Genomic DNA, 12,576 nt, shown 5'->3' on the forward strand with positions numbered 1-12,576 from the left:
AAAAATATTATTTGACATACAAAATAACATCAGATATTTGTTAGGTAACGTGTAAAATGCAATAAATGAAGTCATATAGGATGTATTTCTGTGAATATAGAAAATGCAATTTCCCATTTTACCTTTGCGGTTAAAGCTGTGCCATATTTACTTTGAAGTTTCCTGAAAAAATATGTATCCTAGAATGGAAATTTGATAAGCACTACTCTTATAAAGGTGACAACATCTGGTTTTGGAGCATTTTTTCAACCTTTAAATGCCTCGACCTTGTTATAAGTTTAAACTTATACTAAAATTATGTACAGTCCCTACCTTCACTTTATGCCTACTCCAGAATTCAATGTTCACTGCAATAATATGTTTTCATACTGGTAATAGTCACTAGTTATGTCTCTATGTCTTGAGATGAAACATAGATCATATCTGGGATCTAGCACGTAATCAAATGAAATCATCAAGAATTTATTTTTTATTTTATAAAATTATGCATGTCGAATAGTTTTCAAAAATATTATGTTATTTGGTTAAATCCGTAATGTTCAATTTCATTTGATCTGGAATTCACCAATTATCTTATATTAATTTAATTAAAATAAGATCGCCAAAGCAAAAATCTAGACTGTAGTGTCTTTTTTTTTGTTGCATTAAATGATATGATTTGCATATTTTTTTTTTACCTTAAACAGATGACAGACAGAGAAAACCAAAACAACAACAAAGATAAGCAAGACAAGATCTGCAAGTTAAAATAACGACGGGAAACGTTAGATAATTGGCCTTTTGGTGCCCCTTTCTTAAAGCATCATAATTTTCTTTTTATAAGGTTCTGCTTCTGGATCTGTTTCAATCTCTGTCACATTTGTACTTAGAGTTTCAAGGATTGCATCTGCTGATGATAAAGTATTTGATATTAGATACTTTCGTGCACTCTAGGACTTCTTGGTATCGGCACATAACAGTATCAAAGGTAAAATAGGTCTTAAAACGGGATCACACATTCAGAATTTTTACTACAGTCCTTGATAAGACCATACATGATTAAAATTTGTCGAAAGTCTGATCAGTTGAATCCCGGACGGATTTTCAATTTTGAAATAGACGACAAAAAAACAGATACTGTTCAAGAAGCGTCCAAATTCAGATGTTTCCAACCGAATTTGTCACGCATTCTTAATCCGAATTTCATCCGATTTGTATCTTTCGCATTGAAAAAAAACGACCGGATATATCCCGACTTTTCAAAATTCTACTTAATGCGATCCGATAAAGATCACAGTGACCAGAAAGTGAACAACACTGACGGAAGATATATGTTAGAAAACCGTTTCATGTGGTTGTCCCGTCCCTATAAACAAAATTGCCATATTTAAGACACATTGCAAACGTCTTTGTCGGGACTTCGATGTTGGTATTATTGCTTAATTTCTTAAATATAACGGGACTGTTCAGGAAAAAAGACGGTTTGCATTCGGCAGTCTAGATGCAATCTGCACACAATCGGCAAAGAACAGAAATGACAAATTTCTCCTGAGCAGGAAACTGTCCAGAATACACAGAACATGGGCATGATTTTGATCCAATTCAGCGGAATCTGTTCTGACATACAATGTAGTTATGATTGTAATCCGGCGTTCACACAGTGCCGATTAATTTTCAAGTTTGAGATCAGACATCGCCTAGACACGAACATTTAAAAATTCGATCTGGAATGACATTAAAGTCGGATTATTATTGTCATTAATCTGAAAAGTCCTAAAAGTCGGATTACTATCGTCATTGATCTGGAATGTCCTAACATTGTCTTAACAAATTTGTATACCTTCAAAATTGAAGAATCGGGAATGGTTCGGAGGGGTCGACTAAGCACTCTACAGTTATGTAAATTGTAGTAGTAGTAAAATTACTAAACTTGTACTACCACTACAATCAACATATTATAAATAAAACTGCAACAAGTGTATTACGATATTTCTCCACTCAAGACAATTAAATTTTAATATTTAAAGCGCGTGGCTTGCTTGTGTACTTTTGATGTGAAGTCATCAGACATGGTCGCCTTTTTCCATGACGTCACAATAAAAAAAATTCAGAAGAAAACAAGAAAATTTGACGACACAATTAAATTTCAATTAATCATTTGCTGAGAACAAATTTTTCACTAGAGAATAGAACTATTTTTCTCACACCGATCAGGAAATGTGAATATAGCATGAAAATTAGAAAAACGCAGGGACACCACTAGGTTACGGACATTTCCGGGTCTCTTATAATACAAATATTTCAAAATCAATGTCTTTCTGGTGGGCTTTTTTTCGGCACTTTACGGTTTTATGTAATGCAGCAGAGACTTATAATGCATCATTATGCCTTATATCATGGACCTGTGTAGTCACTGTTAATTTGTATCATAGACATCAAAAGATTTTTTTTTTAAAAAGCCCCTTGCATAACTTCTTTAATTTATTAATAAGTACATTCTCTGAAATGTCTCGCCTGTTTTATTTATGATTGAAATCATGTTAAAGTCTGTTATGTGTAGGTTATATTACGATTATCAAATATTATTCACAATATCACATTTTCTATGAAAATGAGGTCATGGTAAGATGAACCATGCAAAATAGACATCTGCATCATGCAATCATTACATTTAACAAATATAGTGATCATATCAGTACCGGAATAAATCACAAAATCTTAGCAATTAACAATGAACCATACAAAACATAAAAATGAGGTCTATATATAGGTCAAATAATCCCTTACAATTATCTCATACAACAAATATAGTTGACCTATAATATCTTCTGGCATGTAAAGAAAATTACAAAATTACTATCATTGGATAATTGAATAAAGAACCATGAGAATGAGATCAAGGTCATATGAACCCTAACAGACATTTATGTACACCTTACATTCATTCCTTGCACTAAATACAATTGACCTTTTGCGTACAATATTTGAGGAAAAGACCAAACCACAAAATCTTAAGTGCCCAATAAACCACTCAAATTAGGTCAATGTCAGTTGAAACCTGCAAGTTAAACAGGGTACACCTTATAATCATTCCATACACTAAAATAGTGGTATTACTTATAGTATCTGAGAAATTGACCAAACCACAAAATCTTAACATAGTCCAATGACCATAAAATAAATGTCGAGGTCAGATGAAACCCACCTGCTGAACTTCTTACAAAACTTCCATTTACCAAATAAAGCTGACCTACTGCTTACAGTATCTGAGATACAGATTGACAACGTAACTTTCAATTTTAATCACTGATCCATTGAATGAGGTTGAGGTCAGTTGAACCGTACCTGACGGCCATGTAGACCTGGCAAGGAACCCATACAACAAATATTGTAATCCTCTTACTAAAAACAATTGAACGTTCCAAAAAATATTTTTTAAGTAGTCAAGGACAATGGGCATATGACAGAATGAAACTACGGAGCATAATACAACTTCTTACAAGGTATGAAGCATTCATGTCTTTGTCAATCTGACATATAAAGCTTTTTTTGTAAATAGTTTAAAAACTTTTTACAAATAGTTTACTAAAACTCAATTGAAGAAACATTCTACATTTATCACAAGTAATTTAAATTTGATTCAAAAGAGCTCATTCATTTTTAACATAATCAATATATTATAATCACTTTTAATAAATGTTTACCTATGATACCTGGTGATGTAATGTAAACGACAACCGAATATCTTAGTCAAGTATAACCATGTCTTTCATATCAACTTCCTGATAGACAAACGTATGGGGAAATGGAAGAAAACAATACTCAGATGAAGTTACTCTAAGCTAAATGAAAAGGTAAATGGTTAAAAAAAAAAAGTACTTGTTTTTATAATTTTGACAATGTTTTAAAGGGGAACTACCTACCAGATATATAAAAAAAAATCTAAAGTATGATTTGTTTGGTTAAATCATCATCATAAATGAAAGTGAAATGTTAACTCGCTTATAGCAGCCAGTATGTTTAAATTTTGTCAAAGTAAGCTAAGAAACATTTACGAAAAATTATCCATTTGCATGTGAATAATTCGATCTCATTGAAATCGTATTCATGTAAACTTCAAATCAAACCCTTTGTTAGACATTCGAGGGTATCACCAGCCCAGTAGTCAGCACTTCGGTGTTGACATGAATATCAATTATATGGTCACTTTATAAATTTTCTGTTTACAAAATTTTGAATTTTTCGAAAAACTAAGGATTTTCTTACCCCCAGGAGTAGATTACCTTAGCCGTATTTGGCACAACTTTTTGGAATTTTGGATCCTCAATGCTCTTCAGCTTTGTATTAATTTGGCTTTTTAACTGTTTTGATCTGAGCATCACGGATGAATCTTATGTAGACGAAACGCGCGTATGGCGTATTAAATTATAATCCTGGTACCTTTGATAACTATTTACACCACTGGGTCGATGCCACTGCTGGTGGACGTTTCGTCCCAGAGGGTATCACCAGCCCAGTAGACAGTACTTCGGTGTTGACATGAATATCAATTATATGGTCAGTTTTATAAATTTTCTGTTTACAAAACTTTGAATTTTTCGAAAAACTAAGGATTTTCTAACCCCCAGGAGTAGCTTACTTTAGCCGTATTTGGCACAACTTTTTGGAATTTTGGGTCTTCAATGCTCTCAACTTTGTATTTGTTTGGCTTTTTAACTGTTTTGATCTGAGCGTCACTTGTGAGTTTTATGAGACGAAACGCGCGTCTGTCGTATTGAATTATAATATGGGTACCTTTGATAACTTATTAAATATGGATAACGCATGCATTTTCCAATTCGGTTATTTAAAGGGAACGAATATCAACATTGAAAGTGAAACAAAGGTAAATCATTAAAAGTTATCCCACAAGGACGCGGTGTGTCAGTGTAAGATTACCACGATGATCGTACACCAGAGGGTGATCCAACACTGACACTCCAAGTCCGAGTGGGATAACTATTTTACATCCACGCCGTTTTATATTAAACGAAAAACCATTTACAATTCTTAAAATCTAGTTTAGAACGCCACTCAACCATTACAATATACTTTAAATATTACTATATGGTGTATACCCTTTATGACCCCAAACACGATGAGTAGATATCAAACAATGTCAACTCGCCTCACTTGCCAATCGGGCAACACTATATCGCCACTTTTTAAAAAAACAATCGCTCCACTCTAGTTTACAGACTCGCTCCACTTTAAAAAAAATGTGTAAAATCTAATTGAATAATCAGTCTAAAAACTCACTTATTTACGAAAAAGGTTTAAACCCCACTGAATAAAGGTCTGACAACTAGCCCCACATATAAAAGATCTTGCTTCCTTTAAGTATGTCAAATTACTATTCGTTCGTATCCTGTAGTTCTGTTGTAGCGGTATGTGTTGTGGCTTGATATGCTAAAGGTCTTGAGTTCGCACCCCAGCATATACTCTGGATTTTTTCTACGTAAATTTTGATAGATAGTCTTTTCCGTATAATTAATTATAAGTTTTATAGTGGATTTGGCATTCCCACCAACATGTTACAGAACAAAGGCAAGCATGCATAACAAAGAAACTGAAACTTGGATGATCTAGTAGGGGTGATCTGGCTTAGATCACCTCTGTTTAAACAAAGGAGCGGGTATGTAATTTGATTGACTGATTCGATCCACAAAGTAACCTTCTTATACAGACGATAATAACATATATTTGTAATCTATTATGTGAAGTTAAACACACCTATAAAAATATCAAAATAAATAAATTCATGAATTTGGATGATTTTTCAATTGGCACAAATGAAACTAGTACCTATAGTGTAAGATCGGGTCACGGTACTTTTCTATCCCAAATTCAGATATTTAGTTTTGATGTTATATTTGTTATTAACATCAGATTTTGTCTAATGCTTAGCTCGTTTCTGTGTGTGTTACATTTAAATGTTGTGTCGTCATTTTCTTGTATTTAATGCGTTTCCCTCGGTTTTAGTTTATGATCCGTATTGTTTTTTTCTATCGATTTATAAGCTTTGAACATCGGTATACTACTGTCCATTATTTTCTTTAATGAAGTGGCGCAAAGTAGGAGTATGTGACGCGAATTTGAGTCAAATCGATGAACAGGATTTTAACAACTAGTGCCCCTTTTAAGCTTTTCCCATCACTTGGCGTCTATCGTCTGTCGTCGTCCGTCGTCCGTCGTCGTTAACTTTTGGAAACTACTGGGCCAAATTGATTCAAACTTGGCCACAATCATCATTGGGGTATCTAGTTCCGGTGACCTGGCCAACCAACCAAGATGGCCGCCATTGCTTAAAATAGAACAAAGGGGTGAAATGCAGTTTTTGGCCTATAACTCAAAAACCAAAGCATTTAGATCAAATCTGACATGGATTAAAATTGATTAGCAGGTCAAGATATATCTGCCCTAAACTTTTCAGATGAATCGGACAACCCGTTGTTGGGTTGCTGCCCCTGAATTGGTAATTTAAAGGAAATTTTCCTGGTTTTGGTTATTATCTTGAATATTATTATAGATAGAGATAAACTGTAAACAGCAATAATGTTCAGCAAAGTCAGATTTACAAATAAGTCAACATGACCGAAATGGTCAGTTGACCCCTTTAGAAGTTATTGTCCTTCATAGTCAATTTTTAATTATTTTTAGTTCACCTGGCCTAAATGGCCAAGTGAGCTTTTCTCATCACTTGGCGTCCGTCGTCCGTCGTCGTCGTCCGTCGTCGTCCGTCGTCGTTAACCTTTACAAAAATCTTCTTCTCTGAAACTACTGGGCCAACTTTAACCAAACCTTGCCAAAATCATCATTGGGGTATCTAGTTTAAAAAATGTGTGACATGACCCGGCCAACCAATCAAGATGGCTGCCATGGCTAAAAATAGACAATAGGGGTAAAATGTAGATTTTGGCTTATAACTCAAAAACCAAAGCATTTAGAGCAAATCTGACATGGGAATGAATTGTTTATCAAGTCGAAATCTAGCTGCCCTGAAATTTTTAGAAAAATTGGACAATCGGTTGTTGGGTTGCTGTCCCTGAATTGGCAATTTTAAAGAAATTTTGCAGTTTTTGGTTAATATGTTGAATAAAATAATAGATAGAGATAAACTGTAAAGAGCAATAATGATCAGCAAAATAAGATCTACAAATAAGTTAACATGACCAAATTGGTCAGTTGACCCCTTGAGGAGTTATTTCGCTTTATAGTAATTGTTTACCAATTTTTCTTAAATTTTTGTAATATTTTACAAAAATCTTCTCCTCTGAAACAAATTGATAATTTCATAAAGGAGTAGGTCCGGTAAGGGTATATTTTGGCCTCAAATTTCAGGTTCATCTTGAAAAAGATTTCGGACACTTTTTAAACACTTAAGTGTCTATTTCAATTGATTCAATTAGTTTTTGTGAAAGATTTTAACTGATTCAGTCATTAAAATTGCTCCAATTCAAGCTAAACTATGAAAAATCTTTCAAATTTGCCCAAAATCGTCACTTTGTAGATGGTTTTGTCAAAAATAAAAATGGCCGCATCCGTGTTCATCCTCAACCTTTATATATGATATGTATTATCATCAAATACAACTTTCGTTTCAATATTTTGAATGAACATGAATGCGGCTACTTTCATTTCAGACGGAAACCATCTAAAATTAAACGAAAATGCTCAAATTGTAAAGATTTCAGTAATTTAGCATGACTTAATGATGCTAGTACCTGATATATGTGCATTGTATTGTCAAAACAGCCCATATTATGTAGCATTACACTTTCCAATAAATAGCTAAAAATTTACAATTTCACAATTTTGTAAAACTGCTATATTTTGGGGCCAAAAAGAAGTTTACTTTTGCTAATTTTTGTAAATTTTTAACATAATATTTCCCTCTGTAACTAATGGACCAAGTTCATTAATGATGAAGATAATTGTAAGTAGCAAGAATGTTCAGTAAAGAAAGATCTACAAACACATCACCATCACCAAAACACAATTTTGGCATTAATCCATCTGTGTCTTTTGTTGAATATGCACATAGACCAAGGTGAACGACACAGGCTCTGAAGAGCCTCTAGTTTTCATTTCTTCAGAAGGTGAAAAAAAAACTAGATTTGAGAACTTCCCCACATTTAATAAATGAGTGAGCTGTATTGATTGACATGGATAATATATGGGCAAAAGATACCTGACAATATTGGTGATTTAAACTGTGTACCTGAGTGGACCATATCTAGGGCAACTCAACTTTTTGTAAATTTTACCATCTTCTGCAGGGACGAAAAAGTGCAAAGCAAAATCCAGTTTAGTAATGAATTTTTTAAATCATACATTGCATATGAATTTTATTTATCTAGGGCATGCTATGCCTTAAAACTGTTCTAAATGCACAGATTTTTCTGTACTCAGAGTAAATTTTGAGGCCAAAGGGTCCACATGCATCTTCAAAGATGTATTATACATTTAGAAAAGTAAAAACACAAAAATACTTAACTCCGAGGAAAATTCAAAAAGTAAAGTCCGAAATCAAATTATTGTTGTGAAACATCAGAAAGTTATTTATTATAAATAATGAAACTATGGGGCAAAATAAACTAAAATTTTAATTGGAGAATTATGGCAAAGATATTTATTTTACATGAACGTTTTCATTTGTTTTAATCTGTTCCAAACATTAACTGGTCAATATTTCCATATCAAATTCCGAACAAATTAGAGTTTAGATACAGTGCTGTGATATAGGATTGATCTTCAAACATTGTGGACTGTACCCACAAGATCCTGCTCTCAAGGAGGATACCAAAAAAATAATGATGCTGAGCTTGATTTAAACATGCATGTTCGAGAGGCAGACATGTCTCCTATTTGAACAATATATTTTGACTCTAAGCTGAATGGGCTTGGCTACTTATCCGTTATTTTAATTAATAGAAGCTTATTTTAATTGTAAAATATTTGTTTTGACCCAGGGAAAGCTAACATTGCAAGTATTAACAATGGGCAAGCAAGCTAGTTTTGTCATTAGACTGGGATAACATCCCTTTATACTCTTCCACACCAAGTTCTCTATGTATGTATACAGTTCATATGATGTCCATTTAGCATGTTTAACAGATATACAACAGTTGGTATTTTAAGTTATACAGGTTTTTTTGTGAACCATTTAAATGAGACCAATGACTACAGACTTATAGTAGACTGTAGTCTCACATTAGTTATCTTGTTTTTCAACCTTATTAAATATAAATTCTTATTAAAATAGTTGACACCATTGCTGAATCAGCATCCTAACATACATCAGTGACTTATGCGACGTTTTTGTGGAGTGGGATTAAAAAAAGTGAATGTGCTATAATGGTTTACTTTTATAAATTGTGACTTTGATAGAGAGTTGTGTCATTGGCACTCATATCACATCTTCCTATCTATTTTATATTTCATGTCGGCTTAATTGGTACACACACATTTTGATATACTTAAGTTACTGTATCAATTCAACCTTTAATAAAGGAAACAACAAAACCATAGTACTTATATTTATAAGACCAAGAGTCAATCGCATCATCGGGTATGTAAACATTTCGTAATATGTCGACCATGCCTATAACGCTAAAGAACTTGCATGTTTTATATGTGTCGGTCATGGCATCCAGTACATCTATAACATGTGGACTCTGACTATAAGTCTAAATGAATTACAATTTATATATGTGTAGGTTATGGCAAGCAGTGAACCTATACCATGTGGACCTTGTCAAGAAGGACAATTAAAGACCAAAGCTGACATCTGGTGTTACAACTGTGATGAAGGATTATGCTCAACATGTTCAGGTCACCACAAAAGATTCAAAGGAACCTGTGATCACAAAACTGTTGATATTAAAAGTTATAAACCATCAATCCACGCTATCAAAACAGAATGTGATAAACATGGTCAACAGCTCATATTGTACTGTCCCAGACATGCAAAGCCTTGTTGTGATGAATGTATATCCGAGATTCATTCAAAATGTACTGGAATAAAAAGTTTCGCAAGCGTGGTGGAGAAAACAATAATTGAAAAATCCAAAGAATCTGTAGAGCGAGATATCAACTCCATATTACATATCTTAGATAAAATATTAAATAACAAATCAACAAACATCAAAATTAGAGAAAAACAATATGAAGGCACAAAGGAATCAATGGTTAAATTACGAATTAGAATGAATAAATATTTGGACTGCTTGGAGGAGAAATTCGACAAAGAAACTGACAATCTCTGGGATAAGGAGAAATCAGCAGCAAAAGATTTTATTTCTGAAGTTGAAGGGAAGAAGAAAACATTAAAAGAAATAAAAGAACATTTGCATATAGTTACAACAAATAGTTCAAAAAATCACTCAGTTCTAGGTGTACATCAGCTAGAACAACAAATACATCAATATCAACAATATGTTGATGATCTAGAAAACGACGACAGGGCTAAAGAATTTTATATCACAATGACCCAAAATGATGACATAAAAAAAATAGTAGATCAGTTAGGATTATTAAAATCAATAGGAGAAGTAACAGTTGTCACAACACAATCAGGCCTGACCAGAGTATCAAGAGTGAGGATGAAAGCAGAAGTAGAATCACAAGAACAATTCAACATAAGCAACATGACAATGAATATTCAAGCATCGATAGAGGTCAACATTGGGATTATAAGGGACATGGTTTGTCTGATGGATGGAAAAGTAATAGTAGTGGTGGACGAGGTTGATAAAGTTGATCTTTTCAATTCTGATGGTAAACTTGAGAAACAATTACCTCTTTCTGGTGATGCATGGGATGTTACACAAATCAACCAAAACACTATTGCAATAACTTATCCTAGAGAGACAGCAATTAAGATCTTCAATATGGAAAATGAAACAGTTACCAAAGTTATCCCATTAGATAAAGTATGCAAAGGTTTATCATTCTCTAATAACTCCCTGGCTGTTGGTTTGAATGTGAATGATGACCGCGAAATCCGTATTGTAGACTTGAAGGGATATATACTGCAGTCAATACAAGTTCAGAGTAAATCATTCCTGGATGACATTGTCTACTGTATTGACAGAATTATCTTTACTGACTATGTTGGCAAAGCAGTAAACTGTTTTGATATATCAGGTCAACAGTTGTGGCAATGCTCAAAAGATTTAACATCACCATGGGGACTTTGCACAGATACCTATGATAATATTTGTGTAGCAGACAACAACTCGGATAGCGTAATAGTGATATCAAAAGATGGAAAGAATAGTAAAGTACTGATTAGCAAAGAGGATGGACTGGAGGATGGACTGATGAATCCAATGTGTATTTGTTTCAAACAAAATGAGTCTTTTGGTTTTATTTGTAATGGCATACACTTGACAAAATACAGTTTATCTTGGAAATAGAATATAAAGACAACATACACCATGTAGTGTACAGTATGCAATATATAATATAAAACTTATATACACAATAAAGCAAACTATTAAAGAATTTCAAGCTAATATTATCCTAAACAAGAGCGTGTACACACAGATTTTGATTGCCTGCTTTACTTATTGGTTACATGTTGACAGTATATTGATTGGCTCTCAATAATGACGACTTCAGTATGTAAACCAAAGGGTTTTTTTCCTGGCAAACTGACTGTAAATAAAGCTAACTAACTGCTAACTATGAACAGTGCTTTTTCCTGGATCTTGATATTTATATCTTTAAAGGGAAGCTTTATTTCAAAATGTATGACGAAAAGATGATTTTTCATTTCCTATTGTTAAGTTATCCATTTTTGATGTTGAAGTTCCCTTGTAACCATCGTATGGTGTTTTTATATCTCAACTTGTTCGATTCCTGGTGTATGTAACAACGTATTTAATTCTGAAGAAAGAAATATCTGTATTACTGAAAAAATATTACACAAGGGTTTTCAATTACAAACTAGTCAAAATATTTACTAAGTTTTATCATCGGCACAAGGCTATCATTCATAAATATAAGTCTTATACGTTCAAGTATTTCAAAACCAATCTGTTAATGAAAAATTCTTTACAAAGCACAAAAATGTCGGCATTCACCTCAAAAGCTACGTAAACTTTTAAACAGACTTATTTAGAAGGGATACTGTTCTAAGGTCATTAAAGACGGCATGTTTTGGCATTAATATTGATTCACTCATAGGGTCTTTGCATCGGAAATAAACAAATTATTCTTAAACCAGTTGTTGGCATGATACGGATTATGTTCTTTCCGTATGTGTTATGATGGTATGATACTTAACTGCTAACGGGAGGGATTGTGTTTTGTTGTCATATGATGAAGACATTATATTCCAATCAGTTTAAATGAGGTTGACGCTAGCTGTCATGTCATTATTTGTCATCTCTGTCCCGATGTAATATATTGGCTTAATGGGAATAAAAATACAAAAAAAATGAATGCTAGTAGTTAATTTGTGTATCATTGTCATTTTGCTTACTTTTTTTATTTGCCTGTCCTAACATTTGACTTGGATTTCTTTCAAACTGAGTTTAACTATGAGTATTT

General features: G+C 33.2%; 1 protein-coding gene across 1 annotated transcript; it reads left to right on the top strand.

Annotated features, from left to right (window-relative positions):
* Positions 1-3,719: 3,719 nt before the first annotated feature.
* LOC134706745 (uncharacterized) lies at positions 3,720-12,370 on the top strand. Its single transcript, XM_063565963.1, has 2 exons — positions 3,720-3,833; positions 9,738-12,370. Exon 2 carries the CDS (start codon positions 9,741-9,743, stop codon positions 11,436-11,438), a length of 1,698 nt encoding a protein of 565 aa, XP_063422033.1. The 5' UTR covers positions 3,720-3,833; positions 9,738-9,740; the 3' UTR covers positions 11,439-12,370.
* Positions 12,371-12,576: the final 206 nt, after the last annotated feature.

This window comes from Mytilus trossulus, chromosome 1, assembly GCF_036588685.1.
Source record: "Mytilus trossulus isolate FHL-02 chromosome 1, PNRI_Mtr1.1.1.hap1, whole genome shotgun sequence".
NCBI classification, from domain to species: Eukaryota; Metazoa; Mollusca; class Bivalvia; order Mytilida; family Mytilidae; genus Mytilus; species Mytilus trossulus.